At 44.1% G+C, this 20,899-nt stretch overlaps 1 protein-coding gene across 1 annotated transcript in view; it reads right to left on the bottom strand.

The window, feature by feature from the left end:
• The window catches only part of SPTBN5 (spectrin beta, non-erythrocytic 5), a 2,284,272-nt gene that overhangs the window by 2,103,690 nt on the left and 159,683 nt on the right, over window positions 1-20,899 (bottom strand). The window contains exon 7 of the mRNA XM_086937224.1: window positions 16,326-16,957. Within this exon, the coding sequence (XP_086793350.1) occupies window positions 16,326-16,957 (632 nt within the window). The remainder of the gene's footprint in view (window positions 1-16,325; window positions 16,958-20,899) is intronic.

Genomic DNA, 20,899 nt, shown 5'->3' with positions numbered 1-20,899 from the left:
CACTCGGGGTCCCTTGCACGAAGTACTTCAAAGGCATTCCTGGCTATAAGAAGGAGCTGTGTCTCCCTCCAACTTGTTCTTGTGCTAGCTCTTGTGGCTGACTTGGATCTACCAGGGGTGGGCGCTGCCCAGCCCCTGGGTGCCTGGATTCCTGGACTCCTGGGGGACCCTTCTGCCCTGCCTGGGCTGAAGGGGGGACTTGGCTTTGCCCCTGGGGAAGCTCTGGGACCTTGGCAGCATGGAGAAGCTGCCTTTTTCCTGAGGAGAGCGCTGGAGTGATTTCTAGCGCCTGGAGGCGCTGTGCTTCCCCCTGAGCGCCTGGGAGCGCTCTGCCTGCTGTCTAGCGCTTTGGAGCGCGTCAGTTTCCCCAAGCGCTTGAGAGCGCTTTCTCAGGACTTCCTAGCGCTTAGGAGCGCTTTCATGCTCGTGTATAGCGCTGGACGCACTGAAGATTCCTGCCTGCATGGATTTAATCAATTACGAGTGCCCACCTCGATCTGCCTTGTAGCAAAACAAACTACGAAGGGGCCGCGACGGGATTGGCCCGTGCGGCGCAGCATCATCCGCGTGGTGGGCCGTGATTGGCCGAAGTAGCGGAGCGTCATTGTTCACCTGCCCGGGAGCCGCACTGCCATTGGCTGACTCCCGGGTGCTGCTGGAGGCTCGCCCCCTGTGCCGCGACAGGATTGGTCCCTGCCATCGGGACCACTTCGAGAGCCGCCTCATCCTCGCCGGGACCGGGAAAGACTGCCGACCTCGCCGAGGGAATCCAGCGAGTGCTCTCAGCCCCGGCCTGCCGTCTCTGCTCCCCGCTGCTCACTGAAGGACGGAGAGCGGGCGGAGAGCTGCCTGAGACCGGCCGGGCCAGAACGCGAGTGAGCGCTGGAAGGCGGGGGGGCGTCTGAGGCCTGACTACGTACCGGACGAGGAGAAGGAGCGCGAGGAAGGCCTGCCGAGAAGAGCCCCCGCCGAGAACAGCCCGGTGAGTCCAGAGGGCTGGGGGGGGCTCCGTGATGCTGCTGCTCCGTGAGGGAGCAGAGGGGTTCTCGTGGTGCCGGTCGAGGCACCAAGGAAGGGCGGCCCCGAATGGCAGTGGGTCGCCCCAACGCATTACAAAGCCTTCAAGGGCGGCCCCAGTTGGCAGTGGGTCGCCCCACCGTGCATGAGCCTAGAGAGGCTCGGAGGAGCCATGTGATACCTGCAAGCCCGTTTGGCTCCAGAGAAGGCCATAGTCGAGAGGGGGGGCTTCTGGGCATATTTTTGGTGCTCGTCCCCTCCTGCCCCTGAGTGTGAGGGCTAGAGTCCGGTGAGGCTCATGGGGGCACCATTGCTTTAAGAGCCTGTGTGGCTCCAACGGTTGGCATCATTGCTTTAGAGCCTCTGTGGCTCCAACGTCTGGGGCATGTGCTATGCCCAGAGCCTGTGTGGCTCCAGCAGTGGCGCAGTTGGCGCCTAAGGGCCAGTGAGGGCCCTGGCGCAGTTTTATTGTTCTCCAGGTGCCCAGCACTTAGTGGGCACCTGCCACGTTTAGGCTTTTTGAACTTCGAGACTGGCGCTGCATGGCAGCGCACCCTGACACTGAGACTCAGGGTGTCTGAGCCCTAACAAGGCTGTTGGCCTAGGGACTGCCACAGGTGGTGGCTTATGTGAGTTTGCGCAATGGTATGGTTATTGCACCTCTGAATGTGATCTTTTGCATCATGTGTTCTTCCTGCACCTCTGAAGGTTTTTAGGCCTCATGTGATTTTTGCGCTATTGCTTTACCCTTGACACCTCTGAATGTTTGATGCATTATGTGTCTTTCTTTTCATGCGCTGCACCTCTGAATGTTTAGTCATCATGTGTCTTCTTGCGCTGCACCCCTGAATGTATTGTGATTACATCATGTGCTCTGTCCTGAACACCGCTGAATGTGTAGGTCTATACATCATGTGTTTTCTTTCTTTACTACTCCTCTGAATGTATATTCATGCATCATGGGTAATGTGTTCTGATTTATACCCCTAAGTGGATTTTATCCTTAGGTGGTGGTTCTTTCTAGTACAGGTGGTCCTAGTGAGGTCCTGGGTACCTGCGTGACATGCTCCTAAGGTGTTTAGGGTTGCGTAGTGTGTACTTACCTGTTCCCAGTAGTTACTGGATGTGATTCATAACTGTTACTTTGTGCTACAGTGATTTTATACTCTTTTAGTCTAAGTTCTGATAGTATTTCATTACTACTAAAGTGTTGATTGTGACAGTGGCCCTTGTGGCCCTGTCTTGTGAATAATCCCATGTGAATATTGCCCGTGCCAATTGGCACCATGTATATGTGTGATTTTATCTGATGTGCTTTTACAATACAAAAGGTATTTTTATAATAACCTTGTGTGGAGTCTCTTTTGTGGTGTATCTAGTATGTTGTTGCTATTGTGCGCTGACGCAAATGCTTTACACATTGCCTCTGAGTTTAGCCTAGACTGCTCGTGCCAAGCTACCAAGGGGGTGAGCAGGGGTTATCTTGGCGTGTGACTTCCTTGCCCTGACTAGATTGGTGGTTTCTGCCTGGCTTTGGCGTCAGCCTTAGCCTACCAGAAATAGCCAGTTCTAACAGGTGTAGATTGGAGTGGCGTGTCATAGAGGGAAGTTGCAAGTTGTAAGAGAGTGGCATAGAGTAGAGTGATATAGAGTGGAGTGGCGTAGATTGGAATAGTGTAGAGTGGAGTGCCATACAATGGTGTGTTGTACAGTGATTTACAGTGGAGGGGCGAAGAGTGGAGTGGCATAGAGTGGAATAGCGTAGAGTGGAGTGATGTAGAGAGGAGTGGCACAGAGTGGAGTGGCATAGAGTGAACTGGCATAGAGTGGAATAGTGTAGAGTGGAGTGGCGTGTCATAGAGTGAATTTGCGCGTTGTAGAGTGCAGTGGCATAGTGCAGTTTTGCAGTTTACATACATTATACCTTACTGATGAGGATCCTGAAGGTATGTTATCAATAGTGCATAAGTTTAAGAATGAGTTTGTGAGTGGGGTCTACCAGGACTCATTTTTGGGGACCAGCACTAATTTTTCCTCATCAGATATTTCCTGACACCAAGAGAGGCAAAAGAACATAAAGGAGAAAGAAAGGGGGTCGGGAACGACAGAAAACCATATCAGAAAGAGAAAAAAGGAACCTGTAAGAGTTAGATAAAGAGGCAGGGAGTATCTGGTAGTGCAAACATTTTGCCAGGGGCCCAAAAATTGGACAGAGGGCCGCATTAATGACCGTGGGGTGGCGGTCGAGCATGGGAGGTCTGGGAGGGAGTTTAGCGATATGTGGGTGTAGGATAAGCAAAGCATATAAATCTAGTGGCTGAATTGAAGAATGTGCAACCAGAAAACCTTGGATCAATCCCGGCTTCCCCACTTTACCAAACTGTGTGATCCTAGGCAATTGTTTATTTTTAATTTTCCTCCTTTTTCTTCATTATCACATATAAGAAGACCTCGAAATACATGACTTCAGGATGTGCGCTGTACAAAACCTTCTCCTGTGTTTGATTAAATACCCTATATTGTTGTTCAGTTATGAGAGGAACCCAAACCATCCACTGAGTGCACATAACAACTGAACAACTGACTTGCCTCTTAGTTCACTATTTGCATCTTTGTCAGTTAGGGGGGCGAATTACCAGGTCTAAATTCCAGTTATTACTTCTCAATGCAATTATACTATCTGATGTACTAAGGGGAAAAGTTCTGCTTGTTAATTGAATACGTTTTTTTTTATTTTGATGAGAATGTCACTTTTGCTGCAAGATGTCTTTAAAAATGAATGTGTTCCTAAAGTTAAGAGGTGCAGGACTCTCTAGTTACTTCCTTTCTTTAGCACCAATTAACCTTTAAATAAATGTTTGCCTGTTTATTTAACATGTTTTTACTGTCAATCAATCAGTGTTTCTTAAGCGCGACTACTCACCAGTGAGGGTCTCAAGGCGCTGGGAGAGCAGCAGGTCCTGATGGGCACTCAGGTTCAGTCGAAGAGCCAGGTCTTAAGATCCTTCCTGAATTGGGTCAGCGACGGGGATAGCCTGAGGTGGAGAGGCAGGATGCTCCAGGTTTTGGCGGCGAGGTAGGAGAAGGATCTTCTTCCGGTCCTGGTCTTGCTGATCCGAGGGGCGTGGCTAGGGCCAGTTCGATGGGGTGGAGGTGTCTGGTGGGTACGTGGAATGAGAGGAGGTGGTTCTGGTATGCTGGTCTGGTGTCATGGTGGGCTTTGTAGGCATTTGTGAGGGGCTTGAACGTGACTCTTTTGTTGACTGGGAGCCAGTGGAGTTTTCACAGGTGTTCAGAGATGTGGCTGTGGCAGGGGATGTTGAGGACCAGTATGGCTGCGGCGTTCTAAACGTTCGGTAGTTTCCTGAGGATTTTCTGGGTGACGCCTGTGTTAGTGCTGAGTTTAGTAAACAGCAGCCGAGTGCTGGTTTTGTCCAGAGGGCCGTATTTTTGGATAGGGAGGGTTGTATGTGGCCAGGACCGGACTGGCTATCGGTTGTTTTTTGCTGGGGTGGCAGGATGGGGTCGGCATTCACTTCTGAGGGGGCTGATTTTGTTGCTGGAGAGCTGTTGGCGCTTCTAAATGAACAATGCAAAACAAATAGCTTTAAAGCGTACTTTTGTAAACATTTGTTTTGCATTGTTTATTAAGATAAGCCCGGTAGGAAGCCCAGTCCAGTATGTGGCCCCCGGGCAGTATTTTGAGTATCAGTGTGGCAATGATTAGAGTAGCATGTGATGGACTGAGGACCGTGCAGCATTGCTAATCGATGTGCTAGCATTTAATAGCGCTGGCTGCAGAATATCTGAGAACAGTTTTGTGTATTGGGACTCATTCTGTTACCAAATAATCTCTGGTTAGTGAAATCAGGTAGTTATAGAAAGGGTGAATAATAGGTTTCAATCCAAAAGGGATTGTGACTTAGCACCAAGATAGTACACTTTAAACCACCTAAGATTCCACAAGCACAGAAGTAATTATTGTGTATTTAAATTATGAGTCAGAGTTCGAAAATGTCCTTGGAAGAAGTTGGAGGATTGGGTGACACCTTTATATTAAACAAATTGTATGATGCTGAAGATGAGTTATAACAAACCTTTATTAGAAGTCATTTTACCTAGTTGTATTTCTCCTATGTACCTGCAATTAAGAAAATGTTATATCACTCCTTTTTGATTTGTAGATCTGGCTAGAGGTAGCTTTAACAGTCTGCCAAGGCTCATGTCAACACAAGACATAAGTGAGGTTTGAATGTCTTATTTCAGGATGTGGAATTCCTATAGCCCGACACCCAGGACATATTGTTTGGGGTCAAGGGTAACAAGTTTTCATGTGTACTTTGTCCTTGGGACAAGTAGGCCCACCCCTGCAGCGCAAACCCTTTAGCTGTCAGTTTGCAGTACCATATTATGGATCAGGGAAGGGCACAGTCTGCAGTTAAGGTAATCTCTTTGTTCATATGTTAACCCCATGGCTGCTCAGCATATTCCCCTGCTGTGCTGAGAAATCGTTATTCCCATTCTATATGACGAGCTGGGCTCGTCATCACTGTGTGAGGAGGCTACTGCATGACGAGCCCAGCTCGTCATGAGCCTGGAAGGGGTTAATGCTATTCAAACTTGTTTTTATGATTCATTAATTGAAAACCTTTATTATTAGGGTGAGCTTTCAAAGTAAATCTTGTAAGCACTAACTGCACTACTGACAGTGCTTTCAGTATAAAAACGTGCACACAAGTTTTTAAGGTTTAGCAATATTAGACTATGTATAATCCTCCCAGAATGCTCTCTGATTTGATACAAATATTTGAAGAAGCTTCAAAGCAAGATTGATGATACTTTGCTTTCAAAATAAAATGTTCATTAAAAAAATGAAAGCAGGAAAAAAAAACTTTCGCTAAACTACTGTAAAATCTCTGCTACCATTTCTTTGCAGCATCATTTAGTAACATGTTTTTGATGCATGCTAGTATTTCCCAAAAATATTAATAATGGAGAATCAGTGTAACCTGTTCCAATAAGATTATGGGAAACAAAAATAAACAAGCATTAGCAAAGCCAGTAGGTCTGAAATTGGTGGGCAGCTTTTTAGTTTTGTCAATGTGTGACTTGTTTTGGCATGGTTTTTGTAAACCTTTATTGGTGTGGGAGCTGCCGGGCCCTCGCCATTATAACAAACATTGGCAAAAGCAAAAATTGTTTTTGGTCTCAAAAAGCACACACTGCCACAGTAGTTACTCGCACTGAACAAAATTACTTTGTGTGCCGATATGCTCCATCTGAAAAAGCAGAATGCTGTCACTCACAGTGAAGCCAGCCAATACAGAGAGAGAGAGACAGACTTTTAATAAACGCAAAAGGTCATGGTCAAAACCAGACCAAAATTAGGTGCCCCATTATTAAAGAAAGTCTCAAAAGGGCATCCATGGTATATTTCCTTGCATTGAGTGCAGCTATATGGCTTTCGTTAATTCCCAAAAATTTACAGAAGTAGGTCAAGAAATATTACTCCTAGAAAATATTTGTGAACAACATTTTAGCATGAGCAAATATGCATGTGTAGATTTGCTCGTGTGAAAATCTAAGTGTTTGAAGTTCACTTTCCCTCCAACCACTTTTTTTCCAACTCTGGAAGAAGCTTTGCATCTGTCTTTGTCAGAAGTAAATTTCCAACATTTGTCAGTATGGGAAAAGATTAGAGAGGAGTTGTTGAAAACCCTTAAAACATGCATGTTAGTAGGTTTGCACAGACTCAAAAGGGCTTTCTAACCCTGGCACTATTGCTTACCACTACCTTCAGCCCCAGTATGTAGATCTGCAGAAACGTGGCAACATAAGGGGACTGCAAGTATTCAAACGCTACTATGGTAGGAGCCCTGGCATAATCAAGAGAGACTGTATCAGAGCTCTTATATAATACCATAATTTGTCGCTGCACTACATGGAACCAAAGGGACATGTGGATTTTGTTCCAGGACAAGTAGATTTATGAAGCAACCTGCCCCATGGACATGTAGATATTTTATTAAATTCCACACCCCTGTTATTTTGATTTTGTAATCTATAAAAATTGCTGAACTCCCGGGACTATGGTGCACCAGTCAAGTTCAGCATGACCGCCCTGTGTGCCCAGTGGTGCAGAAGTAATGGAGACCCAGGGGTCTTTGCTCTATTGCCTACTTTTAGATCTCATCTGGGATAAGGTACAGTGCTGGTGGGGCATGTGGGCCCAGCTCTAGGAGGAAGAGTAGGGCATGATAGGATTCTCAATACTCGATAGGCTGGACTTGCAGATCCCAGCAACTCCTGCTCTTCATGTTAGAGTGCCAACTCTCTTCTCTCTTAAATGGTTTGCAGATTACGTACAACTAAATATTTTAATTCAAGTACAGCAGATTAGTAGGTGTCATATCCCGGTCTGCCTCTGCTGTATGCTCTCCTTTGTCATCACTATTTTCCAATTAGGCAGGTGCCATGTACTCTATTATGTACTTTATTTTGCATGCTTTGCTGAGTGTTTAAATTAAAAAGGCATGCTATGCACTTTAGTTTGTGTGCATTGCAAACCAGTCTCTTTAATGAATTACACGTGCCAGGTATTTTTGTTAAAATAACATACATTGCTGAGCAATCAATTAAAGGCTTCCATTTCCTGCTGTTCTTGTTTCCTGCTGGAATGTCTGGACATTTTGCTTTTGTTTGTAAAATTGCTGCTAACTAATTGTACACTGCTGAGCAATAATAGAATAGTTATCATCAATGAAGAAACTAAAAATACACGCTTAGGAATTAGTGCTGGACTAAGATTTCTTTCAGTTATTCTTGTTTTATATTTTCACAAGAACTCCCACCCGAAAAAACTATGTAAATGAACCTTTTTTTAAAAAGAGCATTTTCTTTTTGCCTATGTCTAATTTTACTTTATGGAGAATAGATGGGTAAACTCCATGTTGGTCTCAGCAGGTGGGTTTAGGGATTGTTGAGGTAAGCCACAAATAACTGGACGGGGGCAAGAAAAGCATGCTCAAGCTTGCTGCAGAAAATGAATGTATGGTTGCCTAAAGTAATTGTGTTCTTTTGTCACAGAGAATATCTCCAAGCAGAAGGAACGTGACTTACCACTAGAACTTGAAAGGTCCTACTCAAAAGAATCAACACACACTCATCATTCTTTCTACTGGCGCTGTAGGTACATAGGAACCATTGTGCTCTCTCTTTCCAACCCACTTTCTCTCAGGGTCAGTTGTTGGTGGCAGTTGTCTCTTCTGATACTAAGGATTAACCACTGTCAGAAGTGGTGGAAGATCTTAACTTCTGCACAAATCCTGGGAATTCCGATAAGTGGCCATTGGTGTGACTGTAGATCTCTAGTCATTCATTTCATATCCGAGTCCTTTCTTTTATCTATTTATTGGGTACATTGATGCTGCTGCACTGCCACTTCTGAACATTCACTAAAAGGTAATGTAACAATAACCATTTATATCAACATACACACATCTCAGTGAAAACCGCATACTGTAGATCAGAAATGATAACTGAGTTACAAGACAGGCAGGTACTTTGCTACAAGTATATATAAATCTTTCTAACAAAGTCTCAGGCCATTTTTAGGCACAGGCTGCAAATGTCCTTTACTACATATGATTGTCCTTCTTGACTTCCCATTAAGAATGTCGTATCCAAGGGCTGGATATGTGTAGTCGGAATTACAGGTAAATCTGAACCTGCAAGGACATGGAAATGTCCTCTCCTGACCTATTGACTGATGGAAAGATTCTGCAGAAATCCTGTTTCTTGTCAAAATAAAAGAGGGGAACACAGCAGAGACAGCTTTCATTAAACAAGCATCGGCAAAGCCAATAGACCTGGATTTTTTGTAAGCAAATAGCATTTGTGCAAGCCTGTGTATTCATGGGTTAACATAATAAAGTCAGACTTACTGGTTTTTCCAATGCTTGATAAGGTAATGATTTGTTTGTCTTTATTAAGGTTGTGCCTGAGGCGTTGGTGTTGATTTTTAGTCTTGCTGGACTGTGGGGCTTTGCAGGGCCGCAGAATGGTTATTGTGTTTTTATGTAGGAACCGAATCAATATTGCTATTCTATGCCCTTGTACGGCTATAATCAATAATATCCCTATAATGGCATAAGAGTCAGATCCATATTTAAGTAAATAGCCCTTGCAGTCCAAAACACAGCAGAAGCTACTTCCTTGGATTCCTAGAAAGCACACCGAGTTCTTTCGACACACCAAACCTCCAACAACCTACCTGGGAAATTCTCATTTGCTTTTGTTTTGATTTTTCATTGAACTCCTGCGAAAACTAAAGGAACAGTCAGTTCTTAGTGACATCTTTATTGATGTCTTATGTCCAAACCTTACGTCAAACTCAGCACCTTTCAGGTATAAATATACCAAGGTTGCCTTAAGCAAACACACGGTGGGGGTTTTGGAGTCGAGCAGCTATCTACTTGCCCGAGAGCCCAGCTGATGCAGAGCCCACGGACGCTGCCCCTCCTCTTTGACGCACTGAGAGAGACGCTTTCTTTTCTCCTGCCGAGAAATCCAGCTCCGGTGTTCTCAGCCGCCTTCACGGGGTGCTGGGATATCGAGCCCTGAAAGAGAGATACCAGACCTCCTGCATTCTATTACCCAGGTACGGAGCTGACTAAATCCTTGAAGAGAATTCCTGAGTCAGATTCTTGGCAAAACCAATTTAACTTAAACTGCTACTTACTTACTCCTTCCCACGTATTAGGCTTAGGTCAGGTACACCGGGGTAGGCGTATTTTAGAAGCACCAGTTGAGTACGTTAGTCAATGTATATATGTATGTATATATTTTATCCATTTTAAAGTATCTTATGGCTAAGAAACCATATCAATGCTTTTACAGTATTATTTTATAATACTCCTTTTACTGTACGCACTTTACATTAAGTATTGCAATTATGGCAATTCATTTCTCTTGCATGAGTAAGAAAACTGCTCAATAAATTACACCTTTTTATTGAAAACGCCCGTCTCTCTTTTCTCTGCACTCTAGTGAAACTAAGTACGCACATTTGACTGAGTGAAATAGCTGTCTATTGTTTTCACACGACTCTAGAGATACACTCTTATTCTGAGGGAGCATAGTTGTCATGTTATATGGTTGTCGGAAGCTAATCCCTTCTTGTCTATCCAGGGAGGTTAAACTCCTCCTCGTTTATTCGAGAAAGTTTCTAGTGACCTCTGAGCTAGCTGGCAAACCTTAAGTCTAACATAGTCAGTAGAGACCTAGTCGACCTCGGTCCTAGGTCTACACTGCTGAATATATTATTCCAATGCGCAGAGCCTATTGGGAATATAGGAACTACACTACATGGCGCCCAACGTTTGGTAAGGCAATAAAACTAACGCAAGACATTAGAATAACTCAGTTGTGCTTTTTCACACAGTCCCTTTTTCCCGTAAATACTCCAAAAGACGTCTGGAGTGGGTAAGAGGTTAAAATCCGCCGAAACTTAGTAGGAAGAGATTCCTATGTATAGTTTTTGGTTTAGTCAACGTTGAAGGATACAGTGTTCCAAAATATTGTGCACCTAATCTTTGTTTCCTTGAAACTTGATCTGCAACACAAAACCTTTCTGCCAGTAAAATGGTGGAAAGTGAAGACGAGAGGGAGGCAGCTAGAATAGCAGCTCGACACCTAGAGGAGGACACGAGTCTCCTACAGACTTACCCGAATGCTATACTCATTCCGGTCAACATAAGAAAAACTATAACTCTTAAACTTATAGAAAACGGACTGACATCACGAGGTGGTACAGTCATATTCGTGGTAGAGGCCCATGAATATCGGCAGACAGAGGTATTCTATTGATGGATAAACTTTCCAGCAGCAAACGCTGTAACACACGAATTCCACTATTACAAAATAGAGGAACCTCTGGATGAATACACTCCTTTCGAGGATGTTGAAATCCCACTAAATTACCAAGAGCACCTGCTCTGGTTTAAGGCGCCCTAAAACATAATGATCACATCACCAGGCTCGGTCCACTAGGTAGACCAGGAGCAACGTGGCCGGTTCTAGCCAGTTACACACCACATCCAGACATTGATAAAATGTCAAGCGAAGAACTCTTAGTTAAAATAAAAGAATTAACAAAGGCATATAGAGAATTAGTTCAATTGGCAATGGAGGATATAACTTACCTCCAGAAATTGAAAGAAACAGATATAGCAGACCAACCAATTGAACTTGCCAGAATCATAGAAAAATCCTATGAAGAACTAGGTAGAGATAGTTTGGGTGGGAAACTGGTAAAACCCCAACTAACTGAAAATCCTGAAAAGATATTTATTAAAAATAATCTAAACACTCTGAAGAAGAGCTGGGATAGAAATAAATAATCCACTCCCAAAGAAAAAAGATTCCAGTCCAGAGGAAGGTCTCCTCGGCGGAGAGAAAGATCTCTGGACCAGAGACACAAGTCTCCCCAGAGGGAGCCCTCTGAGAAAAGATACAACCTTAGGAATAGGGATAATTTGAAAAAGCCTGATAGATATCAAGATATTGATACACTTCCCTCTAGATCTTTTCAGACTTCCTCGCAGAAATCGGAAAGAAGAGGACGGTCAGAACACAGGATTGAGCACGTCAAGTCCAAAGACAAGGAACCTGCTCAAAGTAAAAAATTACAATTTCCAAGAAAGAAGGTAGCAAGTATTAAAATAATCAAACATGCCGAGGATACTGAGGACACATCTGAAAAACGGAGAGTGGCCCCAGACAATGCATGACAGCGCAGCAGAAGTAACAATAGCTCGCAAGATCCTGATGAATCATCTGGAGACAGTGGACACGAATTAATACATTCAGGTGGAAACTGCAGATACCAGAGTTAGCGAACCTATTAAAATATATGAAATAACATTGCGTATAGAGGGAGATAAGACTAGGAAAGTAAGGGGTCTGTTTTGGTATAACCTTTCAAAAGGCTATGACATCCTATTAGCGGAGAAAGACTGGCCACCAGAGTTTGTCAGGGAGTGCCCTCGTGGCGAAGAAATGATTATGGCCGCGTTCTCAAATCATATTCCAATCCATAGAAAATACATATATGCAAGAAAATGGGCAGTAGCTCAAGCACCTGCATTATATAAAAATCATGTAGGATGGGATGAGGACTCTCCTCCTCACAAAATCCAGTTAAAATGTCAACCAACTGCACAAAGGCAGTACCCAATTAAGCAAGAAGCTAAAAAACAAGTCAGGGAGATCTTAGATCAACTTGAATACCAAGGGGTGATCAAAACATGCACCTCTCAAATGAACAATCCTTTGTTTCCTGTCTCCAAACCAGACGATTCATATTGTCTATTCTTGGACTACAGACACCTTAACTCATGTTGCAAGACATTTGCTGTACAAAACTCACACAGTGCAGCACTAATGAATAATATCGTTTGCAAAAAATACAAAACAACATGCCCTTGTATGGCTATAATCAATAATATCCCTATAATGGCATAAGAATCAGATCCATATTTAAGTAAATAGCCCTTGCAGTCCAAAACACAGCAGAAGCTACTTCCTTGGATTCCTAGAAAGCACAACGAGTTCTTTCGACACACCAAACCTCCCGCAACCTGGGAAATCCCCATTTGCTTCTGTTTTGATTTGTCATTGAACTCCTGCGAACACTAAAGGAACAGTCAGTTCATAGTGACATCTTTATTGACGTCTTATGTCCAAACCTTACGTCAAACTCGGCACCTTTCAGGCATAAATATACCAACGTTGCCTTAAGCAAACACACGGTGGTGGTTTTGGAGCCGAGCAGCTATCTACTTGCCCGAGAGCCCAGCTGATGCGAGAGCCCACGGACGCTGCCCCTCCTCTTTGACGCACTGAGAGAGACGCTGTCTTTTCTCCTGCCGAGAAATCCAGCTCTGGTGTTCTCAGCCGCCTTCGCGGGCTGCTGGGATATCGAGCCCTGAATGAGAGATACCAGACCTCCTGCATTCTATTACCCAGGTACGGAGCTGACTAAATCCTTGAAGAGAATTCCTGAGTCAGATTCTTGGCAAAACCAACTTAACTTAAACTGCTACTTACTTACTCCTTCCCACGTATTAGGCTTAGGTCAGGTACACCGGGGTAGGCGTATTTTAGAAGCACCAGTTGAGTACGTTAGTCAATGTATATATGTATGTATATATTTTATCCATTTTAAAGTATCTTATGGCTAAGAAACCATATCAATGCTTTTACAGTAATATTTTATAATACTTCTTTTACTGTACGCACTTTACATTAAGTATTGCAATTATGGCAATTCATTTCTCTTGCATGAGAAAGAAGGCTGCTCAATAAATTACACCTTTTTATTGAAAACGCCCGTCTCTCTTTTCTCTGCACTCTGGTGAAACTAAGTACGCACATTTGACTGAGTAAAATAGCTGTCTATTCGTTTGACACGACTGTAGAGATACACTCTTATTCTGAGGGAGCAAAGTTGTCATTTTTATATGGTTGTCGGAAGCTAATCCCTTCTTGTCTATCCAGGGAGGTTAAACTCCTCCTAGTTTATTCGAGAAAGTTTCTAGTGACCTCTGAGCTAGCTGGCAAACCTTAAGTCTAATATAGTCAGTAGAGACCTAGTCGACCTCAGTCCTACTTCTCCACTGCTGAATATATTATTCCAATGCGCAGAGCCTATTGGGAATATAGGAACTACACTACATGGTGTCCTAGCCGAAGTCCATAAGAGGCCACTATGTTTGGTCTGCGACACACCAATAAACAAAATGCTTATGAAAGCCTTCCCTGTAATACTGTTTCTGGTGTAGCTATGGCAATGGCAAGGAGACAGACTGTTGATTTATAAAGGGGGGTGTGTTGTACACCATTATGTACCTGAATGGAAGGGGGATGTTACAGAGCCTGCATTGAAAATATCGAGTATTGCCTTAAAATCTCAAAAGTAACACTTCTAAATATAACACTTCTCAATACTTAAAAAGTAAACACTTCCCAAGTGTTTGTTTCCAAAATATGTTGAAGTAAGGATAGTGTGAAAGGAGGAATGGTGGAATGAGTTATCAGAATAGGTGTATACGGTATAGATATAGAGGTTAAGTGTACAGGGTTGAGGGTTAGGAGTATATGACTGAGGGTTTGAGGTACAGAGATCAGGTGTTATGGGGTCAAGAGTTAGAAGAAAAGGGTTAGGGGTATATAGGTTAAGGGGGTTAGGGATATAATGATAAGGGTATAATGCGAGGGTTAATGGGACAAGTGTTTTGGATACGTTTTAAGAGGTATAGTGATTACATTTCATAAATGTCAAGAGTATGGGGCTAAATTCATAGTGTGATGGTCTTGCGCTACAGGTTTTAGAGTGTTGGCTATGGGTTTTAAGTTTTGGGGTATATAAGTTAGGGTATAGAGGTCAAGGGTGTGATGTTAGGGGTTATAGGTATATGGGTAAGGGTGTGGGTATAGGATTAAGATTTGTGCTTTAGCTTTATGAGGTTAGGGTATAGGTTTAAGGCTTTGAGATATAGGGCTATGGTTATATGCCAAGGGCTGAAGCTATTAAGAGTAAGGGGCTAAAGATGAAAGTTATATGGTAAGCGTTTGATGTTTGTAATTAAGGATTTGGGGCCCGATGTAGGTCGGTCGGTAACGGCCGAAAATCGGTATTTTCGGCCATTACCGACCGGTATACCTGAAATGGTATGTAGGGGCTCAATTTTACAGAATCGGTAAATTTACCGATTCGGTAAATTTACCGATTCTGTAAAATACCGAATAGGTATTTTTACTGATTCGGTAATTCTCCGATGTAGGTGGGACTCTTCAGAGTCCCAGGAGCCTTAACGAATCGGTATTTTACCATCAAATCCAATTTGATGGTAAAATACCGATTCAGGTGTGCATGCACATGTGTGCTTGCACACCTATGCCATGTGACAGGCAGACCTGCCCTTAGGGCAGGTATGCCTGCCACATGGCACCCTTGCCTGTTTTGGGGGTGCCAGAGGGTGTCAAAGTGACACCCCCTGCACCCTTGTGTGAATCGGTATTTACAGATTCTGTAAATACCGAATCGGTAATGCCCATTCATTCCTATGGGCTTTGAAGCCCATAGGAATGAATGGGCATTACCGAATCTGTATTTACAGAATCGGTAAATACCGATTGTTAAGGATTCGCTATTTCAACATCTGTATATACCTACATATCCACCCTTTAGATTTACCGATTTTTAATCACCGAATCGGTAACATTCGGTAATTAAAAATCTGTAAATCTAATTTACCTACATCTGGCCCTTGGTGTACAGGGTTACGCATTTGGGGAATAGGGCTCAAGGTTTGCATTTTAGGGTTAAGGTTCATGGGTTTGGGTAAAGGTTTAAGGGTTAGGTCTATATGGTTAAGCAGTAGGGTAAAAAGTATGGTTTTAAGATATAGGGTTATGGGTTTGGGAGATAGGGTTTAAGGGTAAAGAGTTAGGGGTGTATAATATAGTGATGAATTGTATAAGTAAAGGGTCAAGAATATAGGGTTAAGGATTAAGGGACAGAGATAACGGTTTGGGCTGTAGCATTATGGGTGGGGATATAGATGTTAGGTGTTAAGGCACTATGGGTTAAAGATTGGCAGTACATGGATCAAGCCCATGTGGTTACAAGTTAGAGGTTAATGGACCAGGTTTCGGGGCCTAGGGTTAAGGGTTTGAGGATAACTTTAAGGATAGGGAGGATAGCGATAAATGTTTGGTGTACCGAGTTAAAAGTCTGGACATGGGGATACTGTTAAATGCAATTATTACATTAGCATAGAGTCAGCAATAGAAATGTTTTTAAGGAGTACTGAGGAGAGTTTCAGCCTATTTTTATGAGAAACAAAGTGTTGCTTTTGCAGTATTCCTGCATTAGTCAATTTAAATCTAACACACTTCGAAGTGAATCAATGAGAAATGTTGAAATTAGTTTGATGTTATTCTTAAGTAATTACCGAGGTGATCATTATTCCTTTTATGTTTTCTGTATTTTTATTGTATGCTATATTTTGACTTTCCCTTTCCTGAAGAAATATCACGTTTAATGTTATTTGTGTACCCTTAATGGATTGGATTTTGATTTTGTTTGCTGTCATTTTATCTTTATTTTGTGTGTAACCAGCACCTTGATGTGTGGTGTAGTTTAGCACCTGCTGCAAGCTTTAAGCGCAAAATAAAAACCATACAGTTTAATATTCGATATCATTTTTTGCCAAACAAGTATAAAGTGCATCATGTTCACTCACGTTTGTAAAATTGGGTTCTTGCTGTGGTAATTCTCCTGTGCAATGATGGCTGCCATATCAGCAAGCGCCCGAAACCGCTGCTCCCGAGGCAACATGTCAGCTTCGATGGCCTCCATTTTTTTAGTGGCAGCCTCGGCCTGGTCAAAGGTCTCAGGCTGGACGTTTTGCCTCTCGACCACTCTGGTCATGTCCTGCAGGTAGCTTCTGCGGAGCGCTGCCTTTTTTTGGAACCTCTCGGCCAACTGTTCCAACTTCTCCAATCTGACCAGCTCCCGCTGAAGGGCTTTCTCCCGGTTATGCTCAGTCTTCTCCAGAAGGGACCAGAACTTCTCAATGTCACTCAGAGATTTACCTTCGGGGGGTGCATTTGGACGAAGGTTGTTTGCCCTCATCTTGGTCTGGATGTTAAAGAGGTGAGCCTCAATCATGCCTCGTTCCTGGTACTTGGGGGGCTTCTCCACAGTGCGATACGTCTTGAACTTCAGCATGAGCTGCTTCATTCCCTTCAGGGAGTTGGGAAAGCATTGATCGTTCATCTCCAGCACCTTTTGTTTGATCCACTTGAGCAGATCAGAGACCATCTGCTCATACTGGCTCTTCAGAGTCTCTATTTCAACCAGGAGCGACATTATCTGAAAAAAGTGAAGAGGATAAAACATGAGGCAAGAGGTGACAAATTTAATGGAACCAAGACCAGGAGAAGGAAGATAAGAGAGTTGGGGATCATGAGGTCAGTGGCGAGAGGCAACTACTGTACAGGACAGCGCCTTCCATCTGTGAAACATGATTGATATACTTGCTTAGAATGTATACTACGATAACAGTATGTGCAGTCTGCAGTTTATTCAACATTTTAGCAATAGCTTGCCTAGTGCATACGGTGCATCAATATAGCTTGTAAAGAACAGATTGCCTTGTGCTTGTATCATAAAGGAGAGAGCCCTGCACTAAAATCCAGTTTAGTTTAACTGAGGAGCAGCTGTATCATGTCAAGACTACATGAGGCATGGTGTAAAAAGTTATTCACTCCCTTGCAACTTTGCAGGAATAGCCTGTTAGGTCGAGCATTCAAGACCTCTTGTATATAATTTAGTATAGACTTATATGTGAATATACTTTGTGGGCTCTGGAGAACAGCCCTAGGACTTGTCAGCTTACGCTTAGGGACTTTCTTTTGTGTTCAACTGCCTCTATTTAACTGTCTTGATAGAAAATAACCAGTAGAGGTCAGTAAAATGCCAGAATTGCTTTCTGCTTGTTCAACTGCCTCTATTTAACTGTCTTGATAGAAAACGACCAATAGAGGTCAGTAAAATTCCAGAATTCCTTTCTGCTGAGGGACTTTCTATTTTTATTTTTCTGGCACTTCCTCTATTTAACTTTCTTGATAGAAAACGACCAGCAGAGGTCAGTAAAATAACAGAATCACTTTAGCATTCTCTAGATTCCAGTCCATAGAAATAGACTTTCACAAGCACCCGTAGACAATATTATTTTTTTCAAATCTTTTATTTTCAGTGATATGACCACCGAAGGCCCTGATTTTATGTTAAAAACAAAGCTTTTGACTATACCATTTCCCGCTGAAAGGCAATATTTCTCTCCATGTTTTCCAATACCTGGCGTGCCACACAGCTTGGTGCTTACTTTTCCTCCATGTTAAAGAACAGTAGATGTTTCAGCACCCAGGCTAATGTACTGCATAGCTAAATACATATAAGGTCCCAAAGGCGAGACTGATTGCATTGCAAATGCTTGTCTAATGGTAGTTGTAAAATAGCTGCTACTTGGCTAGCATAGAAATTAGTTTAACTTCATGTCAGTGCCGTTGCCTGGATTTCAACTCGACGCAGATCCCAAAATTCCTCTGCCCACCCACTGCAGGAAGAATCTGATGAACCTCATCTTGAAGAACCTCCTCCGGCTAGAAGTAATTGCTTTGATCTCTTACCCAGTATCTATCACAGTTCTAAGCTAGTCATGCTTGCCCTCATTTGTATCTCTTTTCTAAGGTACAGACCTCTGCTGCTGTGTAGCAGTACAAAAGGGGGGTGGTGATGGACGGAGCATCTGAATCAATCAAACAATCACACCCAGTCAAAAGATCTGGGTTTAATCCATCACCGTTCTTTAGCCCACTCTGCCACCCCAGTTCAGACATGGTTATATGCAAATCAGTCTGACCCTGTGCCTCATGGGAACAGTCCAGCCCGAACTGCCAAGCCATGTCTTCCCTGGACCGGAAACAAGCTTCCGAGGACTGGTTTCTTGCATTCCAGCCGTCTTCAGCCCGGCTTGCTTGAATCCAGTGGCAAAGTGAGCAAGGGACTCACGTCTGAGCTTACCCTGCCACACTTATGGCGGCCAAAAGCGGTACAAAAGGGGGGTGGTGATGGACGGAGCATCTGAATCAATCAAACACTCACACCCAGTCAAAAGATCTGGGTTTAATCCATCACCGTTCTTTAGCCCACTCTGCCTTCCCAGTTCAGACATGGTTATATGCAAATCAGTCTGACCCTGTGCCTCATGGGAACAGACCAGCCCGAACTGCCAAGCCATGTCTTCCCTGGACCGGAAACAAGCTTTAGAGAACTGGTTTCTGGCATTCCAGCCGTCTTCAGCCCGGCTTGCTTGAATCCCGTGGCAAAGTGAGCAAGGGACTCACGTCTGAGCTTACCCTGCCACACTTATGGCGGCCAAAAGCGGTACAAAAGGGGGGTGGTGATGGACGGAGCATCTGAATCAATCAAACACTCACACCCAGTCAAAAGATCTGGGTTTAATCCATCACCGTTCTTTAGCCCACTCTGCCACCCCAGTTCAGACATGGTTATATGCAAATCAGTCTGACCCTGTGCCTCATGGGAACAGTCCAGCCCGAACTGCCAAGCCATGTCTTCCCTGGACCACAAACAAGCTTTAGAGAACTGCTTTCTGGCATTCCAGCCGTCTTAAGCCCGGCTTGCTTGAATCCAGTGGCAAAGTGAGCAAGGGACTCACGTCTGAGCATACCCTGCCACACTTATGGCGGCCAAAAGTGGTACAAAAGGGGGGTGGTGATGGACAGAGCATCTGAATCAATCAAACACTCACACCCAGTCAAAAGATCTGGGTTTAATCCATCACCGTTCTTTAGCCCACTCTGCCACCCCAGTTCAGACATGGTTATATGCAAATCAGTCTGACCCTGTGCCTCATGGGAACAGTCCAGCCCGAACTGCCAAGCCATGTCTTCCCTGGATCGGAAACAAGCTTCCGATGACCGGTTTCTGGCATTCCAGCCGTCTTCAGCCCGGCTTGCTTGAATCCAGTGGCAAAGTGAGCAAGGGACTCACGTCTGAGCATACCCTGCCACACTTATGGCGGCCAAAAGCGGTACAAAAGGGGGGTGGTGATGGACGGAGCATCTGAATCAATCAAACACTCACACCCAGTCAAAAGATCTGGGTTTAATCCATCACCGTTCTTTAGCCCACTCTGCCACCCCAGTTCAGACATGGTTATATGCAAATCAGTCTGACCCTGTGCCTCATGGGAACAGTCCAGCCCGAACTGCCAAGCCATGTCTTCCCTGGACCGGAAACAAGCTTCCGAGGACCGGTTTCTGGCATTCCAGCTGTCTTCAGCCCGGCTTGCTTGAATCCAGTGGCAAAGTGAGCAAGGGACTCACTTATGGCGGCCAAAAGCGGTACAAAAGGGGGGTGGTGATGGACGGAGCATCTGAATCAATCAAACACTCACACCCTTCCGTCCATCACCACCCCCTTTTGTACTGCTTTTGGCCGCCATAAGTGTGGCAGGGTATGCTCAGACGTGAGTCCCTTGCTCACTTTGCCACTGGATTCAAGCAAGCTGGGCAGAAGATGGCTGGAATGCCAGAAACCGGTCCTCGGAAGCTTGTTTCCGGTCCAGGGAAGACATGGCTTGGCAGTTCGGGTTGGACTGTTCCCATGAGGCACAGGGTCAGACTGATTTGCATATAGCCATGACTGAACTGGGGTGGCAGAGTGGGCTAAAGAACGGTGATGGATTAAACCCAGATCTTTTGACTGGGTGTGAGTGTTTGATTGATTCAGATGCTCCGTCCATCACCACCCCCCTTTTGTACCACTGTGTAGCAGTGGCATCCATTGGCATCCAAAACCAAGATCCATGCTATATTTTCAGGATGGCCACATAAGGTAAATGTGTACACAATGAAACTCATTTAGGCAGTCAGCTGTTATCATGAAAAATCAGGCATGGATCTAGCCCTCTTGGATCTAGGTTGAAGACCAAGCATGGTAGCTAGGTTCACACAGTATATATTTCCATAAATACTTACTTTATCTCCTCAACTCCCGCTTTCCTTTTTTAAACTACTAGATATCAGTTGTTTCCCTATTTTTTCTTAGGCTTAACTCATATGGGGCTAGATGTAGGTATCCAAATACCGGTCGGTAACGGCCGCAAATACCGATTTTAGGCCGTTACCGACCGGTATTTGGATACTGAGATGTAGGGCATCTCAAAATACAGATTCAGTAATTTTACCGAATCAGTAATTTTACCGAATCGGTAATTTTACTGAA

Source organism: Lissotriton vulgaris, chromosome 9 (genome assembly GCF_964263255.1).
Source record: "Lissotriton vulgaris chromosome 9, aLisVul1.2, whole genome shotgun sequence".
Taxonomy (NCBI): Eukaryota; Metazoa; Chordata; class Amphibia; order Caudata; family Salamandridae; genus Lissotriton; species Lissotriton vulgaris.
Note: the sequence above shows the minus strand (reverse complement) of the source record. Positions and strands in the feature narration are given on the sequence as shown.